Source organism: Anabrus simplex, chromosome 5 (assembly GCF_040414725.1).
Source record: "Anabrus simplex isolate iqAnaSimp1 chromosome 5, ASM4041472v1, whole genome shotgun sequence".
Taxonomy (NCBI): Eukaryota; Metazoa; Arthropoda; class Insecta; order Orthoptera; family Tettigoniidae; genus Anabrus; species Anabrus simplex.
The window spans coordinates 372,173,738-372,191,696 of record NC_090269.1 but is presented as its reverse complement, the minus strand read 5'-3'; the positions used below and the strand labels follow the sequence as shown (position 1 = coordinate 372,191,696).

Genomic DNA, 17,959 nt, shown 5'->3' with positions numbered 1-17,959 from the left:
AAATTTCAAGTTTGTGTTCTTTTGGTTTTATTTTCATTTTTTTTCTTATAAAAAATAAACTTATTGGTATTTCCGTCTACATTTGAATTTTCCGGTCTATGGAAACCCTAGGAAAAAATCAACAGCTAACCAAAATCAACAAGAGAGCACAGTTGTACCTACTTACCTCCTTCCATTTCTTCTTCCTCTTCTGCAGTTTCGTCATCCACATTAACCCTGATAGCACGAACTGTTTCAATCTTGCTACTCTGAAAGATAAAATGATTTGGGTCACGAGTAATATCCATATTTCACCCATGCACTCCTTGTAGGGACTGAAATAGGCAAGAAGAGGGAGAGGGAAGAAATATTACATATTAAACGTAAATGTTAGACGCACAATGTGTGCAGTTAATTCAAGTGTTCTATTATAACTCTGAGTGATACTAAACAATGACAAAATCCAAGATATGATGAAGCACAAACCTCTACAAAATATTTTACTCCACTGATAACTTGAATAAGGAAAAAAAGTTGACATTTACAAGATAACAATCAAGACTGCTGATGACTATCAAGTAAAGGAAACAAAATCTTATACATGAGTGGAGACCCAGAAAACACACTAAGATTCAAATCAATAAAGGAGGAAAGCTAATCCTAGGAACTTGAACAGTAATATAATCACAAACAAGAAGTCAGTAATGACCAAAGTGAGACCAATTTCATATCCATGCAACTCAAATGGAAAAATAATTCCTCTATATTACAATAACAGTAGACATGTAAAGCAAGATTCTTGCCAAGATGAATAATACTTTGAGGGACATAATATTCTGACTAGTATGTTATTTTTAAATTCTATCACAAAAGCAAATGTTAATGATTTTGGTGATGTGCATACAACATAGCAAGATAATTGAAGGATGAAGATCAGGTATCGGTTTCCATGCGGTGGTACAGAACATCTGAAGAACTTGTTATTCTTTCATGGATTTGATCAAATGTTAGTTGGAAATGTCCAAAGCTATTTTACATAAGATTCAGATTAAAGGGAAAGAGTAAAAATATCATAACAGCTATTCAGATCTACATCTGGATGATACATGATTAGTTAGCTAAGCCAACGAGTCATTCTTTTTCAACAGTAAGGTCAGGGTACAAGGAATTCCATTATATGAAATGTAGCAAATGAATGATCATCACAGGGACCATTATTTAATGAGGAGGGAACCTCATTATTACTTACAATGGTTAGTTACAAGAAACACACTCCTTTAGTAACAAACGCACACAAGTAGCCATTATTTCTTACGCTTTCATCAGGCTTTTCTGGCTGTTTCTGTTCCTTTTCTTGTCGCTGTTGTAGTTGTTCATCCTCTGCCGCTAAGGCAGCATCCAGACTGATGAGTGACAGTGTCATTTTCCCACTTAAAATTACTGGTGGATCTGTATCTGAACCCACCTCACTGGGATCCACAGGCAGAGCTTGAATCTCTGAATCAGAAACTAAAACCTGGGACTGTGAAGGAAGGGCTCCCTCCAGGAAGATAGCCTGGGGTTCCGGCGTTGGTGGAGGTACAGGGGTGACACTGCGACTATGAAGTGGCATGCCCAAGGTTGGGGTGTTGGGTCGACTCCATCGTAGTCCACCTTCGCAGCTAGCAGTTGTCTCAATGCCCATCACCTTCACTTTAGCTGAACCATCTTCACATTCCGTCTCTACCTGCTCAACTGACTTAACAGGATCCTCTGTGTGCTCCTGCTCAGAGGATGACTTACTCTCCTGTGACAATATGGGGTTCTATCAGTTTCACATATTCTAAGCATTCCTCATTAAAATGCACTCCCTTGGTAACTTTTACTGATTCAACAATAACAACTCCTACCTGTTCGATTGAAGTCTTCACTGATATTGCCTGCGTGATGGGCTCCAGTGCAACATTTTCTGGTTGTTTGATAACTCCTTCACTCTGAAATAGTAATTATTTAAATTTTGAGAGAGTAAGGAGATACATGAAGATTATGATGTGTGAATGAAATGTACATTTTTACGTACTGTATACGGAGTGTCTCAAAGTTTGCACACCAACTCTACACAATTTACGCCAAGGAAGGTAATGGAAATTTTTAGGTAAACATTCTGCATTACAAAATTTTATTGGCACAATGTGTAACACTGTTTGGAAGTATTTTATTCATCATATGTTGCACTTGATTTCCATCATACCATTCATGCTCAGTTCTTCAAATTCTCTGAAAGCTTGAACATGGTAAATAAAGATTAAAATCCACAAGTTGTTGTTCTTTTTTGCCCTTTTCCACTTAGGTGGGGTTGGATTTTCTGATTGCCCTCCTCCAGTAACCTCCATTTTGGACTATTTACATCAGCATTGGTATTGTCCAGGTACATTCTACCACAGGCTCTCTTGTCTTGTTTTGGATCATCCTAAAGCTGGTCGGACACCTACCACAGTTTAACACATTATGAGCTACATATTCCTCTGGTCGTCAGTGAAGGTTACCAAATCATTTTAAACGGTGTTCTCCCAAATTTCTCCGGGATTGATTTTACTCTCAGAGATTTTTGCATGATGTCACTTTGAATTTTATCTATCCATCTATTGTTTCCATCTTAACATCCTCTTCTCAGCTATACTGAGTTTCTGTTGCACCCCAGCATTCCGAGCCACAAAAAAACAGCTGGACGAGCAATGGTTTTATAAATTTAACTTTTCTAGTTGAGTAGGACCCTTTAATCAAACAAAATCCCAGTAGCTGTTCACTCATCCATTATTTATGTGGCTAGTAATTAATATCCTCCTTGATGTTTGCATTACTCTGTGTTAATGATCCAAGATACAGTATATGATGATAATCTGATGTCTATAAATTTTCGATTTTTAATCCTACATTAAAAAATTGTGTACAAGTGTTGTGTCTTTGTTCTACTATACTTAACACATTCACGCCCATCATCTGAGCGGCTCTTTAAAGGGCTGGCCCAGCTATTCCAGCTGTTAGTGGCAGAGCAAACAATAAAGAATTCTTTCAAAGTAAAACTAAACAAGATATGGAAACAAAATTTTACACATACTTACTGAAGTCCTCTAGTATCTCTGTAGGGTGTGGTAGGTAATGTCCACTTTCCTGGGTGAATGGGAACACCACACTTTCTACAAAAATAGCGTGTTTCACTAACAATTTTATTTTTGAAGGACACTTTGCACCTTCTTCAGGAGAACTTGACTATATTTGATGGTGGAAACTTCAAGAGAATATGCTCTTTTCTTTTCCCATCTAACCTAAATGATGGATCCTTGGCCGGTGCCCTATTTGGCGGCAAAATCGCGGGACGTTGTTTTGGAGCTGAGATTTCGGAGAGAGGTGACTGTACTTGTATGTCGGGTTCACTTTTTCCCCCATTTGAGAATTGCCTGGTGTTCCTTTAGATCTTTTGGTACAACCCTATTTGACCGTATAGTTCCACATACAGCAGTGTTCTGTTCCCGTAATTGTTTTGCGAGTCCAACGCTATTTGTAATAATTGTCCATATAGACTGTATACCCCTGGCCAAGATAATTTTCAAGCAGCTGAAAAACTGTGCTTTGTAAATTCGTATCACTTGCATCATTTATATTGTCCTTACACGCCATGGTTACACTTCAGAACGCGATTATACACTCGCTTGTGCAATCACAAACCAACTACGCAGCTAGTTGTGCCAGCGCTAGGCTACCTTCAGAAACAAAAAGAAAGTGCATTGGGAGGGAAAATCGCCGTGGCTATGTGGTTTCTGGTGAGTAGAAAAATTCATAAGGATATTACTTTCATCTCTCTCGCACATATTTGTGACCAAAATAGATCCCAGCTGCGTAGGAACGGCTCCAGTTCAAGGTTGTGCTTATCCGGGCTAACTCAGATACGGTCCACAGCAGGGTCACGCGCTATAGGCAATAACTCAGATACGGGCGTGAATGTGTTAAGATAAAAATAAAATGTTAATAAAATATTTTCCACAATAATATATGGTATATTCTGCAAGTATTAAGTCTGTAAAAATAAATGTTGGCATACAATTTTTTGTCTCCATCACTATCCGTTTATATACAAAGGCTTTAGTGCAAATTCTCAGAGATCCTATATACATGAAACATAGTCCAGATGAATCCTTATTGTATGAGAAACTTATACAGAAGTTGGGTTTGAATTACAAATAGCAGAATTACTTGTTCTCTGTATAATTAAAAATAAAATGAAACTTGCAAGGAAACAACTTGCTGCCTATCATCAGTTCACAAATTGTATCGAATTATTTAGGCATAGATTTCTCAGTCAGGTAACAAGCCTTGCTTTCGAAGGAATCACCAGTTGGGGTTATAAAATAGGACTTGAACCAACATCGGTTGGAGAGATGTGGCTTACTACAGTAACTCTAACCTCTTGGCTATGCTTGTCTGTGCCGCAAATTAAACAACAAAGCAGGAGAAAAGAAATCTACCGCCTCCTCTGATAACCACTGCAAGGAGCCGGTAGCCTGTCATACATTCTATACGTATATGGGTTACGACACTGAGACATCAAATATGTAGAATCTTTCATCTTCAACCAACAGAACAAAACAAGAAGCAGAGTTTCCACCTGTTCCATATCAAAATAAGGTTTGCTACAGGATGGGGAAAGCCATGGTAAGACATATAAAGGCTACCAAGTGGTGTAGAAACCAACCATTACAGCAGTGCAAAATTGATCACTTTAAAACACTGCCCGTTTTTGGTGTCTTTGCCCTTTAAGGGTTCAGTGTTTCAAAGAGGTTTCTTAATTGTTATGTAATGACTTAAGAGAACCTCTGTGCCAAATAATGCTCTCAGTGGCTTGGTCATTTCCAAGATGTCATGATAAGTGAGTGGTATTTTGCATTTATTTTTGATTTATATATGGTATTTAATAATCGTATATCATAAAAAATCCTCAATGGTGGACAAGGCACAAGGACAACTGAAGCTTCTCTGATGGTTGGGAAGGCAGATGAAGGCTGCAGCAGTTTCAGAACCTCCAGCTGTCGTAACTCTTATGCTACTGGGGATAGGTTCAGAATATATCAAGGAACATACGATTGTTTTTATGCAGCAGCATTCCCATGCTGAAAGATATCATGTATAGGCGTCTTCTGCAGAAGTTATTTAAGATGAACACAACATTACAAGTCCTGCGCGATCAAGAAGTTGTGACGGGAGCAGAATTTTTTTTCTTCTATTTGCTTTGCATCACACCAACACAGATAGGTCTTATGGCGACGATGGGATAGGAAAGGCCTAGGAATGGGAAGGAAGTGGCCGTGGCCTTAATTAAGGTATGGCCCCAGTATTTGTCTAGTGTGAAAATGGGAAACCACGGAAAACCACCTTCACGGCTGCCGACAGTGGGGTTCGATTCCACTGTCTCCCGAATGCAAGCTCACAACTGCGCTCCCCTAACTGCACGGCCAACTAGCTTGGTGGGAGCAGGATTGTGTAGTACGGGAGCTCCTAGTGACAAACAGGCAAGTAGGCAACAAATGTGTGATCACTGCTCTGTTTGAGGAGAGGTTGTAAATCAAGTAGTGTGCTACGTTACTATTGAGCAGGCCTATCCAGGACCACTCTGTTAACCCCAAATGGGGAGGGGAGTAGAAAAGGTGACCTAAACATAAGTCAGTCTAGATACAACCTGACTGGGAAACTGTACCGAGAGGTTACACGATGTGTGGCTGAAACAAAAATAAAGATGAATCTAGCTACTTGGAACGTTCATACTTTAATGGACAATGACATAAATTTAATGGGCAATGATATCATTTATCGGCCAGAAAGACAAACAGTACTGTCTCTCAAGAATTAAAGATTTAACATCGATATTGCAATGCCGAGTGAAACTAGAAGACCAGGTGAAGGGTAAATTAAAGAACGAGGCGATAGTTGCACTTACTTTAGGAAAGGAAAGGATAATCATGAGAGCCACGATCATGGTGTTGGTTTTGCCGTCCTGAACAAACTTGTTCCTCACCTTCATAAACTACCTGTACCTTCTGGCATAAACGAAAGGCTCGTGAGTTTATGCTTCAAGCTCACCAATAGCCAACTAGCTGCAATAATCTGTGCATATGCCCCGACCCTTACTTATGATGATAATGATGATGATGAAAAAAAAACTGAAATTTTCTATTCCCCTGTCGAAATGCTCCTAACAAAATAATCCCAAGCTTATAAAATCATTCTCTTGGGAGACTTCAATGCATGAGTTGGTTGGAACTCTTCTCTCACGAAATGCTCAGAGAACAATCTATTTATCACTAACACACTCTTCAGGCAGAAAGATACATTTTATTGAAAACATCATGGCAACATCCAAGATTAATACACTGGCATCTAATTGATTACGTAATTGTGCGTGCCTGAGATCATGAAAGCTCTGACAAGTGCTGACGACTAAGTGACACGGTCCGTGATGAAGCTTACACAAAGGTCTGCTGCCTTCATCATACACGGAGCAGCATCCATAAATAGAAACAAAACATTACTACTAAACATGATCCCAATTGGCCTAACCAACTGCACTGAACAAACAAGCTGTCATTACATCATACCTGCAAACTTTCAAAAAGAGAAATCCAGAAGATCCTAAAGCAGAAAATTTTTAACACCACGCGCATGCGTCGCAAAGTCTTGAGACATACAGTACTAAAAAAGGACAGCAAGGGGAGAGATTACAAACAACACTACTACAAGTTAAATACATGTTATCATCACCACTGAAATTAAATACTTACACAAAGTTACATCTTGATGAGTGCTCATCTGTTTTCACTTAACACTGGAACACAGTTCACACAGTACACAAATAGTGTTTTTCTGCACTTTAAAGTTGTGGATCACAATATGAATGTCACCGTCAAAATTGAACTATGAAATAAAACCTTTCCAGTCTGTCAGATACACAACAATTCAAATGCAAATTAAAACAATATAAGCATACCTGTAAAAAGAAAGTGACATACACAACATTGTTCTGTGTGTGACAGACTGGAAAGTTTTTATTATATTTAATAAGTCGACACTGGAAAATAGGGTTTCTTTCTTAACAAAACTAAACATGCAAACTAATTTACAAAATTCTGTCAAGTTCATGGTATGCAGAGTATTATCCATCACAGGTTGGTGAGGATAAATGGAGATGAGTTGCTTTCTCAGCTTTCATCAGAAATTATGGAAGAAAACTACTCTAGTAACATGGACCAGTACTTCTGGTTTTCAAAACAGAAATAGAATCCAAAATTTTATTTGACATTGAGGACCTAAACTGATTTTGGTTCTTTTTCACCAAGCTGAACACACATTCACACTCAGCACTGCTTTGCAGTAGAGTCAGAACTGAAAGCATTAGCCTGGATATCCTATCATACTTAGGAAAACCATCAGCTCCACGAACGTTCATCAAGCGAGTCCATTTGTGTCATCTGTCAGATTGTAACTCTCAACAGTAGCACAGTCATCAATCTGAAGAGTTACAAATTGATTCTGAAGCACATTCATTGCATCCTCAACTGACTCACTGTCCTTCCTCAGCAGCAATGATGGAAATCTTTCTATAAAGAATTGTACAGAAGAAAACTGGGCATCTTCAATTTTTGAAACATCTGCAACCTTTGCATGTTTCAGTACTTCATCACTGAAAGGGAACATGTTAATAATATACTGTAGTCACATGCTATGCAGAAGTAACCCCTGGCAGATGAAAAGAACGTTGATTTATCTCTATCATTAAGTTTCTTCACCAAGTTCATTGTCTCAACGCCAATGACTAATTCCTCATTGTCTCTTTGATTCTCAACAGAATGGTATGGAACTTTTAATAAAAGGAAACTTTTGATCACTTTTGGTTTTACAAATCTGGAAAGCAGGTTCGTCAGTAGTTCTAATAGTTCATGAATGTGATGGGAAGCACTATGAAGTATAGAACTGAGATACTCAAATAAAGGAATGGCAGCATACAGGAAGGCACAGTGTGCCTTACTTAAGCCTGATGACAGAACCATTTTTTCTGCACAATTTTGAAGAATGTTCTTATTCTTTAGCAGAGGAGTGTCAGATTTTGAGACACATGCATATCTTTTGGGAGCGACCAATTCTCACGACTCAGTAGTTTTCCTCTTTTCATGGTCTTTGGAACTACCAGGTTCAGCTTTTGGGATCGTAAATGACGTTAAGCTAGTAGTTGATGCACACCGAGCATTAACAAGCACCTTATCTTCTTTAAATAAACCCAGTAGTGGATCCCATTGCTCTAACAGCCTCTGCAGACACCTTCCTAACAACAGGCATCTTTGTGCAAACATGTTGTAAAGCTCTTGAAATTTCTTAAGGCATTCCTTCCTCTTACAGATCTTTTCTAAATAAATGAAGATGTCGACTAATAGTTCAACTTTAACAGCCAAACTGTTTGCACCTTTCTCAGCAGCGAAGTTAATCAAATGACATGGGCAACCCAGTACGAAGACAGACGACTGTACTTCCCTTAAAACAGCAGCAACTCCATTCTTCTTTCCAATCATGACTGGAGCACTGTTCAATCAATCGCTACTGATCTGCATTTAGGGCAGTCGCCCAGGTGGCAGATTCCCTATCAGTTGTTTTCCTAAACTTTTCTTAAATGATTGCAAAGAAATTGGAAATTCATTAAACATCTCCCTCGGTAAGTTATTCCAATCCCTCACTCCCCTTCCTATATACGAATATTTACCCCAATTTGACCTCTTGAATTCCAACGTTTTCTTCATATTGTGATCTTTCCTACTTTTAGACACCACTCAAACTTATTTGTCTACTGATATCCTCCCACTCCATCTCTCCACTAACAGCTCGGAACATACCACTTATTGTTTGCAAGAAATCAGCTTCATTTTCCGTATCAAATTCGAAGTTGAGCAGCTCGTCTCCTTTCTCCCAGGTCTTCCCAGCCCAAACTTTGCAACATTTTGTAACGCTACTCTTTTGTCGGAAATCGCCCAGAACAAAACGAGCTGCTTTTTTTTTTTTTTTTTCCCCCAGTTCCTGAATCAAGTAATTCTGGTGAGGGACCCATACACTGGAACCATACTCTAGTTGGGGTCTCTGTTGTATACAAGAATCACGATATACAAAGCACAACATAAAAGTTTATTAGTTGGTAAATATTCACACAGTATGTAATGAAATTAGACTTGCTACTTGAAGTGCTGTACGCGTTAAATAACAACATAAGCTAGTTGACTTGATGGTCAGAGAGATATACACATTTATACACTTGGATTTTTAAATGTACAATGATATCTATCTTGACGAGGTAGGATGTCGAAAGGAATGAATGTTCGTGACAGCTGATGACTATCTGTAACTTGGAGAATTATAAGGGGAACTCAGAGCAAAGTTCACGAGTAGCAGAATGCTAGGCAGGGCGTATGTCGGTGATACGGGAGGCAGGATAACTTGAGGCGAAGATGTCCTGAGGTGAGACCTCCCGATCAGAATTAGTCCACCTGTTCAGTACACGTTTTAAGAGGGTACCTCCGTGTCTGACATACAGTGTAGTCTGATCGCTGGACACTGCAGTGCGCCTGGAGTGGAGAAGACGTCGCCCAATTTATACCCGCTGGCTGACATTGCATGATTACGTCAGTGCGCTGCTGTCCACATCTCGTGGTATCCAGAAGAGTCGATGCGGGTGGCGGAGCTTTCAGGCGGCGGAAGGACACACACAACAGTCTCACCAGAGACAAATATGGTCTCTCAGTTACATCCATACTACTGAAATCTTTCTATTAAATAAATATAAACTGATAATGACTAATGAAATTTGGGAGCCATAAATATACAAATAAATAATTCTTAAAATTTGCTGGCTGTTGAGACTCATTTTCCAGGGTCGTTGCCTTGTAACAAGGAGATCTGAATCACTGATACCTGGAAAATAATATTGGAAAAGGAGTCCATCTGGTACTTTCCCCCACCCATAAAATTAAACAGAATATATCTTAATATCACATAAATTTACTTAATCAATTAAACCAGAATATATCTTAAAATCTGAGCATAGCTCGTCGTAATACACCCTTGAACATATATATATATAGCAAAATAAACAGAATATTAATATGAATAATTAATGTCTCTATATTATGAAGTAACTCTCTCTCTATAGGAACTCAGTTTATCCCGAAACGCATATTATACACACGCAGTCATGACTTTTTCGAAAATGGACTCCCTTTTGCCGAGACCGTTGATATACTGTATTTTGGAACGGCCCAACACGTTACCTGATGTAGATATTCTTAACCATAGAATATTGTCCCACTCCAGCATCACTCTTCCTGGTTCTGTCAACTGAAGATCTCCAAAAACTCCCAACATGGCATGGGACCTCTTCCCTCAACTCGTACCAAACACTTCTCTCATTACCACAAGTATCACCTCTGCACACTGCAAGCTGCAACTTCAGACTACTGACGCGTGCTTGCACCACACTAGCCCAAGCCAATACAACAGCATCTTAAAATAGCCCAGTTCCGGGAATTTCTCTACCTCAGCTCCATCAACACGTAAACATCCACTCGGAGAATCGTCACGTAGGTACACAACCAGGAGATAAACTGAGTGAACTAACCACGCTAGTCCCAAATAAATATCGAGATTATATACAATAATGAGAGCTCCAAAAGGAGTTACTAAGCCGCGACGGCTAAATACACACATAAATGAAATATACACATGAATAAATAATAATAATAATAATAATAATAATAATAATAACAATAATAATAATAATAACAACAATAATAATAATATATGACCGGGGTTTGTCAGGTTACACTACAACCCCTAAATATCCTCATAACCATGTGCAGAGATCTGTACCCTTTATTTACAATCATATTTATGTGATTACCCCAATGAAGACCTTTCCTTATATTAATACCTAGGTATTTACAATGATCCCCAAAGGGAACTTTCACCCCATCAACACAGTAATTAAAACTGAGAGGACTTTTCCTATTTGTGAAACTCACAACCTGACTTTTATCCCAGTTCATCATCATACCATTGCCTACTGTCCATCTCACAACATTATCAAGGTCATTTTGCAGTTGCTCACAATCTTGTAACTTATTTATTACTCTGTACAGAATAACATCATCTGCAAAAAGCCTTACCTCTGATTCCACTTCTTTACACATATCATTTATACATATAAGAAAACAAAGGTCCAATGATACTGCGTTGAGGGATTACCCTCTTAATTATTACAGGGACAGATAAAGCTTCACCTATTTTAATTCTCTGAGTTCTATTTTCTAGAAACAGAGCCACCCATTCAGTCACTCTTTTGTCAAGTCCAATTGCACTCATTTTTGCCAGTAGTCTCCCATGATCTACCCTATCAAATGCCTTAGACAGGTCAATCGCGATCCTGAATCCAGGTTATCTGCTATATCTTGCTGGAATCCTACAAATTGGGCTTCAGTGGAATAACCTTTCCTAAACCCAAACTGCCCTCTATCAAACCAGTTATTAATTTTGCAAACATGTCTAATATAATCAGAAAGAATGCTTTCCCAAAGCTTACATGCAATGCATGTCAAACTGACTGGCCTGTAAATTTCAGCTTTATGTCTATCACCCTTTCCTTTATATACAGGGGCTACTGTAGCCACCCTCCATTCATTTGGTAAAGTTCTTTCATGCAAACAATAATCAAACAAGTACTTCAGATATGGTACTATACCCCAACCCATTGTCTTTAGTGTATCCCCCAAAACCTTATCAATTCCAGCTGCTTTTCTAGTTTTCAACTTTTGTACCTTACTGTAAATGTAATTGCTGTCATACGTAAATTTTAATACTTCTTTAGTATTAGTCACCTCCTCTATCTGGACATTATCCTTGTAACCAACAATCTTTACATACTGCTGACTGAATACTTCTGCCTTTTGAAGATCCTCGCATACACACTCTCCTTGTTCATTAATGATTCCTGGAATATCCTTCTTGGAACCTGTTTCTGCCTTTAAGTACCTATACATACTCTTCCATTTTTCACTAAAATTTGTATGACAGCCAATTATGGTTGCCATCATGTTATCCTTAGCTGACTTCTTTGCTAGATTCAATTCGCTAGTAACTTCCTTCAATTTCTCCTTACTTCCAACTCATTTCTAACTATTTCTTTCCAACTTTCACCTCCTTCTTAGTCTCTCTACTTCTCTGTTATAATATAGTAGATCTTACCATTCCTTATCATCTTTAAAGGTACAAACATATTTTCACATTCCTCAACAATTGCTTTAAACCCATCCCAGAGTCTGTTTACATGTTTATTTACAGTTTTTCACCGATCACAGTTACTTATTAAAAACTCCCTCGTGCCTGTTTTATCAGCCATATGGTACTGCCTAATAGTTCTAATTTTAATATCTTCCTTTCTTTCACATTTATTTTTAATTACCACAAAAACAGCTTTGTGATCACTAATACCATCTATTACTTCGGTTTCTCTATAGAGCTCACCTGGTTTTACCAGCACCACATCCAGAATATTCTTCCCTCTAGTTGGTTCCATCACTTTCTGAATCAGGTGACCTTCCCATATTTGTTGGAACAGAATGCTACACAACTCTGAATTGGTATTTTGTACCACTCTAACTGTGAAACTACCAAGTTCCCTTATCAAGTCCTGTTAAATCATCCACTAAGGCTGGGGCAGACAACACTGAGCAGCAGGTATGTTACATGAGTCGGTGCTGACATTTCACTATAAGCTAAAAGAAAACACCACTTGGGAACTATTCATTATTTTCTAAGCACACCCTCCACAACGTTTCCCACTTTTCTATCACTTCCCATTTTCCATTCTCTGAATATTATGCAAATTTATGCAAAGCTTTTCTTGCATCTGATATTCCTGCTTTGCCAAAAAACAGGTGACAATAGGGTAAAGCTTAGCGTTACTATTATTGCTCCCATCTGTAGCTAAAGAAAATGGTTCATATTGCATGTAACCAACGAGTTCACTTCTTGAATCCGTAGCCATTTCTTTCAAAATGTGTGTGGTTTTCGTACAACCACAGCCATATTTTTTTTGCAATTTCAAACTTGGAAACATTTTCCTAAACAGAGTACCAGCATGATCGGCAGCAGCTAACGAGATATTATGTTCCTTTAAAAATGAAGTGAACAAGCATTCCGCTCTTACTATATCAAGGTTGGCTATAGAAGAGGTAAAAAAACAAATTAATTTTCTGACTGCAATCCTTAAATTTTGTATTGGAGACATGTTTAACAGATTTACTAATTCTGTTCTTCCTCCATGAGAAACGTTTATATCACAGAAGCACATCGAACAGAATGCGAATGTTTCACCTTTCCGTGATCACATAAAACAAGGAAATTCAGTGGAATATGCCTCCCTAAAAGATTGATATTATCATTTCCTAGCTGAACCTGAACTCATTACGAACACCACTTTTTGCTAGTTGCTTTACATCGCACCGACAAAGATAGGTCTTAGGGCAATGATGGGATAGGAAAGGCCTAGGAGTTGGAAGCAGCATTGGCCTTAATTGAGGTACAGCCCCAGCATTTGCCTGGTGTGAAAATGGGAAACCACGGAAAACCATCTTCAGGGCTGCCGACAGTGGGATTCGAACCCACTATCTCCCGGATGCAAGCTCACAGCCGCGTGCTCCTAACCGCATGGCCAACTCGCCCGGTCGCGAACACCACTAAAATGACTAAATCACTTACAAATTTGTCACACAATTCCACGAGTTTCAGAACTGCTGCCAATGTTACTCACACTCCCACACAAACAAACAAACATACAAAGCCTTTCAGCTGCTACGAAGCACAACGCATTTACTAAAGCTGTTATATATAAATTCACAACCTGCAACTTTTCACTGAATTCTTTTCTTCAAAATCACAGCCTACTACTTGTTTGGGAACATCTCAGTGAATGAAGTAGCAGTCGAGGGCGAACAGGTGACAAAAGTACAGAGATAATTGATAATGTTATTATCAATACATTTACCGGTTGAATTTCAAAAACTGCATCTCGTATTACCAGCTACTATCGAAAGCCAAACAAATCCGATTTGACCGCAGAACACGAAAACAAGCACGGATATTCATAATCCGTACAATGTTGTTCATCCGTACAACTGTAAAACGCACTCAAAATCCGAACATTTTACGGAAAAACCAGAATATTTGGCAGGAATCTTACATGATTCGGGGCCGACGTTTCTTTATAAGCTAACAGAAAATACCATTTGGAAACTATTAATTATTTTCCAAGCACACCCTCCAAAACATTTCCCACTTGTCTACCACTGAAGTCCAGTGATCTGCCCATCCATACTTACCATTTTTTAAAATTTTCACGTTCCAGTCTGATCTTTCCAAGTGTTTCTTCATAACATGCAGGGACACACACTTTTGTAATGTTTATTCTTCTGGTGAGTCAAAATGTATTTTATAGAAAATGTTATAAGCCCCAGGTTTTTCAAATGATATAAGGGAAGGTCAGATGCAAGAAAAGCTTTGCGTAAATTTGCATAATATTCAGAAAATGGGAATTGAGAAGGGGTAGATGTTTCGCAAATTTTTTTTTTTAAAGCGGTTGCACTGATCTGCATCTATAAACCTCCCACGTTTTTGAAAGAGTAGAATTTTTCCTCGACTCTAAAAATTCCATCAGAATTCAGCAATATATTGCTGCAAACAAGAACGAACACTTCCCTTGACTTTCAACATTATACGACCCATCACTTCACATATGTACCACCACTGTATAAGTGGTCTGAGTTAACCAAGGTAATGACAATGCTGAAAAAAATTTGGGTTGAATGCATTGCTTGATTTTGTAGATAAGGGATCCTCCTTCGAAGGGGGAGCGAGTGAGCCAGCCCGTTAGGTCAAGGCCACAATGAAACACATTTAAGAAAGAAAGAAATTCTTTCACATTGAGTTTTCATAAATATGTAAAGTATATGAATTGAATTTAAAAATTACAATAAGGATAACATTTTATGTATGTACAGCAGATTATTGAAAATATGTATTTAATTTTCAAATATTTGCATAAATTAACTATGATACAGGAAGTGAATTTGGTGATGAGTGATATATTCTGAGGTGATGACAAATCCACAGTTCTAGCCCTTCAGGCAAGCAACTCAATGTTGAAAACATCCTAGGAATATGAGCAAAGAATTTTAGGTAAATATAATAAAGTATGAGAACATATTCTTTATTTATTCCTAAAAATTACAATCCTTTTCTTAATCATCATTATCCGGTCGATTAGATTAGCAGTTTGCCTTTTTCTACCACTATAAGCGTTAATGTGAGTCAGTGCATCATTTCAGTTAAGCACCACTATGAGCACCAATAAGAGTCAATGGAGAGTTTCACTTAAGCCCTTGTAACTACATTCGGTGTGGACATAAAAAAGAAAAAAGGCCTGAGGGTAATGAACCAAGGAATACATTACAGAAATAATTTTGTGAATAAGTTAATTTGGCTAGGATTTGAATAAAAAAAGAAAACAAGTAAAGAAACAAGCAATTATAAGCTGTTTTTCTGGAACTGTATTTAGGTCAGAAGTGATTCCTGATTTTTTTTTCCTAGTCTGATAAATGTAACCCAGTGGGGTATACATACATACATACATACATACATACATACATACAAAAAAGTAATAATAATTGTGCCAAGGCAGGATCCCAATATATATATCGACAACACCGAGTAGTTTCCAAGTCGGTAGGTTAAAGTATTCACGCCATCCAGTTATGCCAAATTGAAAATAGAGGCCGTGGTAATAATGAGTTCCTACTATCAAGATAATTGCATGCACGACGAAGTAGCAAATAGCGCAGTGGAAACCATGCGTAAGAGCCTTAGAAAAAACGGGAGTGTCAAGTGAAATTAGGAACATGACGGGTGAAGAATAGATAAGAAAGCATAATAAACTTTGGAGACAGATATATTGAAATAAACAAACCAAACCTCTTACAAATTTTCTCGAAAAGAAGAATATACAAATGCGGTACTTTCCCAATCAGTAATACTAAATTTCGGATTTATATACAATATAACATCTAGCAAAAAGAAAGAGACCAAATGAGGAAGAACCAAGCAGGAACGGAAAGGAAGAAGCAGGAAAAGGAAAAATACGCCTATCTGTTGAGAAACCAAGAGTATATAAAAAAAAATATATACAATTACAAGTTCAGGATACAACAGCAACAAACTTTGAAATAAAGTCCAAATATACAAATCAGAACTGCATTAGTTACCATTAGTTAGCACACGAATTGACACCACGTAAAATTATTATGCTGAAATAACAATATTATTCAAATAAAGCTGTTCGAAGACAGTCACATTCAAAGCTAACCAACTGCAAACACGAATGACGAAGCACTGTTTACATATGAGCGTGTGGAGGCCTGGCGGAATTCCAAATACAGCACATGCACAGCTCAAAAGAGAGTTGTAACTACGTTCTCCAACAGAAACTTTAAATAGTTAAAAAGTGAGTAGAATCTTGGCCTGGAAATGCCATGCTCCTTATCAAAATTTCAAAGGAAAATTGTTCCTGGTGAAACTCAAAATTTTACAGAAAATAAATTAAATTGTTTGTCATACCTCATCTTGAAATTCGTAGTACTGCCACAGAAAAGACACTCATGGCCACAAGTCCCTTAGGACGGAGACGACGTATGATGTTCCACCCTCCACACAGGTTGAAGTCCATCTCAAAATATCCAGAGAAAGGCCAGGTTTTTATACGGTAGAGTAGACGGGAAATAATGAGGAGAAATACGTCTGGTAGATTCCAGATGTTACGGGAGCATGCGCAACAAACCAAATAACATCGTATGACGTCAGCAGGCAAGAAGGTAGTCAGTTGATAGCAGATAGTAGAGATGGATAGAGCGCAGTTCATGCAAAGTATGTGATGTCCAAATAAATATTCAATGAAGTATTTAAGTCCCAGTAGGAGAGTGAAGTACGGTGTATATCAAGATGAGGGTGAGTCCATATCAGTACTAGAAAAAAGGTTATGTGCATGGCGAATTTCATCGCAGTAGATGCCGGTGAAGTGACGAGTCTGTTACATAAAGCTACTCAAGACTTTCAATTTGAAACCTTTCTGGGTCCTTTAGCCCTTCAACTTTCAGCAAAATTGAGGAAATTGCTCAATTTTATGTTTTTCGTAGTATGGGACCCCTACTTCGTCTGCTAAGAAATGATTTCAAAATTAAAAATTTGTATAACATTGTTACATGCTAGCCCTGTCGTAGTCCCTTTCGGTACTTCCTGGAAGGGACTAGTGAATCAGACAACCGGGGAGCTGCCAGCCGGCCTGGAGGGCATGGCTGGCCTTTCTGTGTTCTGTTCTCTTCGTCTGGTTTCCCCATGCATTTCTGCGAAGTGCAATGAGAATGTTCTATCTCAAGCCACATCGAGAATATTTCAGAACTCATCACCCCAGCTGGAAGAAGAAAGCTAGCAGTGAACAGTCAGTGTTGGAGTAAAAGTTATATCCAGTGTGTTGGAGTTTGGTAGCTGGGCTGAGGGCGACAGTGGTATTGGCTGTCGCTAGCGACACACTGGGGTCTACCTAAAATCCACTGCCTGCTTCTGATCAAGCATTTATTCTTCGTAGTTGTGAATATTAAGATGTCATCATTGATAGTTTAATTTTCCAGAGAAATAAATAATTGGAGGATAACATTTTTTTCATGGCTTCCTAAATGAACACTTACATGCATACGTCAAATAATGTACTAAAAAGCCAATGGTAGCCTTTATTGGCAGTGACTGATTGTTTGTCAGATCACTACTTTCGACTCACTGACTTCATATTGTTATGATAAAACACCATTTTTTATCA

The 17,959-nt window shown here is 38.2% G+C and overlaps 1 protein-coding gene across 6 annotated transcripts in view; it reads right to left on the bottom strand.

The window, feature by feature from the left end:
- The window catches only part of RIC-3 (RIC3 acetylcholine receptor chaperone), a 292,250-nt gene that overhangs the window by 82,207 nt on the left and 192,084 nt on the right, over positions 1–17,959 (bottom strand). For all 6 annotated transcript variants that reach the window (XM_068227672.1, XM_068227674.1, XM_068227673.1 and 3 more), the window contains 3 exons: positions 1,869–1,952; positions 1,295–1,765; positions 167–248 (listed from right to left, as the gene is read on the bottom strand). In XM_068227672.1, the coding sequence (XP_068083773.1) occupies positions 167–248; positions 1,295–1,765; positions 1,869–1,952 (637 nt within the window). The remainder of the gene's footprint in view (positions 1–166; positions 249–1,294; positions 1,766–1,868; positions 1,953–17,959) is intronic.